Source organism: Branchiostoma floridae, chromosome 10, assembly GCF_000003815.2.
Source record: "Branchiostoma floridae strain S238N-H82 chromosome 10, Bfl_VNyyK, whole genome shotgun sequence".
NCBI classification, from domain to species: Eukaryota; Metazoa; Chordata; class Leptocardii; order Amphioxiformes; family Branchiostomatidae; genus Branchiostoma; species Branchiostoma floridae.
Genome location: NC_049988.1, coordinates 8,901,111 through 8,902,779, shown reverse-complemented (window position 1 = coordinate 8,902,779; position 1,669 = coordinate 8,901,111). Strand labels below are relative to the sequence as shown.

Genomic DNA, 1,669 nt, shown 5'->3' with positions numbered 1-1,669 from the left:
CACGAGAGATGAAGAATTTCCTGCCTACTTTCCTGTTCTCACTTTGTTACCTTTTCTGTGTTGGAAAAGATTATCAGACAGTGCCAATTTCTCCCTTAGATTTGGTCAATGCTGCAAGATTACTGTTTAGATGGTGAAACTTGCATATGGTTATTCAACAATAGAATTATGTATACCTCCTCCTCTGTAGTTGTTTCCAGTGTGGAACGAATTGTTGTTGTAGACTTTGTTGTGGCAGCAGGAGTTGTCGTTGTTTTCTTTGTTGTAGCAGCACGGGTTGTTGTTGTCTTTGTGGTAGCAGCTGGGGTTGTCGTTTTTGTTGTTGTTGGGATGGTTGTCGTACGCATTGTTGATGTTGTTACTTCCTAAAATGTGCCAAGGACATACGATGTTTCCAAAGTCATATGATATAGTCATTATCAAAAGGTGAATGTTTGATTGACATGAAACCAACCTAAGACTACAAAGTAGTGTAAGATGCCCCCTTTCCTTCAAGGAAATAGGTTCTAGCTTGTTCTAAACGCCATGAGGCGAGAAAGAAATTAATGAGCATTTCTTGCCACTATTACTATATAGCATAGCCACTATGTTCGCATATAGACTATATACAAAATATACAATCATCATGGATTTGTTTTAGTTTACATTCTTATCTTGATTTTGTACTTACTGCGGTTGTACTGGGTTCAGTAGTTGGTTCCTCAGTTGTGGCAAATGTTGTCTCCTCTGTTGTATGCTCCGTTGTAGGTTCTTGGGTTGTTTGCTCTGTTGTCAACAGTGATGTTTGCTGTGGGAAAGCAGATTTTAGACATTAGAAAAATGTACAATTTTGAGGTAATACGCAATGCTAGTGGTTGGGAACTGTGGGTAGTTCATTGTTGATCTTCAGTACTCAATCATACCTGTGTGGTTCGTGGTGTAGTTTTTCTTGTAGTGTTTGGAGTTGATCCTATAACGGTTGGAGTTGTTCCATTTGTTGTTGGAGATGATGATTTGGTGGTTAAGTGTTCAGGTGTTTGTATTGTTGTGGGTACAATTCTAACAGTTGTTTTACTAGATGTGTGTTCTGTGTTCTGGATGGTGGTTGTTTTGACGGTAGTGTGCTCTTTTGTAGTCTCTATAGATGTTTTTTGCGGTCTGAATGGTGTTGTTGTGACAGTTGTTGGTTGTGTAGACGTCGAGATCGTAGTTTGCTACATAAAAATGGCATATCAATGATGTACGTCAGGGTCTATTTCATGTGACTTGATAACAATGATTGCATTTTGGAGACGGCAACATTTTAGAGGCTGTAAGAGGCTAAATATGAGTTATCATAGGGAATGTGTAAGTATGGAAAGGTGAGGATTGTGTTGTTGACTGTAAGCTTTGTGGTACCTGAGTCGTTTGGGGTGTTGTTTTCTGGGTGGTGAGCACTGTTGAGGGTTGCACAGTTGTTGTTTTAACAGTTGTTATTTCGGTAGTTTGACGTGTGGTCGCTTTTGTTGTCGTTGGTGATGTGGTCTTTATCGTTGAGCGTTCTGATGTTTGTATTGATGTGGGTAATGAGGATGTTTTGACAGTACTATGTTCTGTTGTAGGTTCTGGAGTTGTTTTCTGTGTTGTAATAAGTGTTGATTCCATTGTTGTCTTAGATGTTGTTGCAGGTGAGAGCGTGAAACAGTGTTTC

The 1,669-nt window shown here is 39.4% G+C and overlaps 1 protein-coding gene and 1 long non-coding RNA gene across 5 annotated transcripts in view; one reads left to right on the top strand and one right to left on the bottom strand.

Annotated features, from left to right (window-relative positions):
- LOC118424102 overlaps positions 1 to 1,669 on the top strand; it is a 142,002-nt gene that overhangs the window by 126,316 nt on the left and 14,017 nt on the right. The gene's annotated exons all lie outside the window — the stretch shown is intronic.
- Positions 78 to 1,669, bottom strand: part of LOC118424054 (integumentary mucin A.1-like) — a 10,072-nt gene continuing 8,480 nt past the window's right edge. For 3 of the 4 annotated variants that reach the window (XM_035832510.1, XM_035832511.1, XM_035832512.1), the window contains 2 exons: positions 671 to 787; positions 86 to 365 (listed from right to left, as the gene is read on the bottom strand). In XM_035832510.1, coding sequence (XP_035688403.1) covers positions 120 to 365; positions 671 to 787 — 363 coding nt within the window. In that variant the 3' untranslated portion in view covers positions 86 to 119. Of the gene's footprint in view, positions 366 to 670; positions 788 to 1,377; positions 1,659 to 1,669 lie in introns of those variants that run through there. The other variant, XM_035832513.1, reaches the window with a different exon arrangement.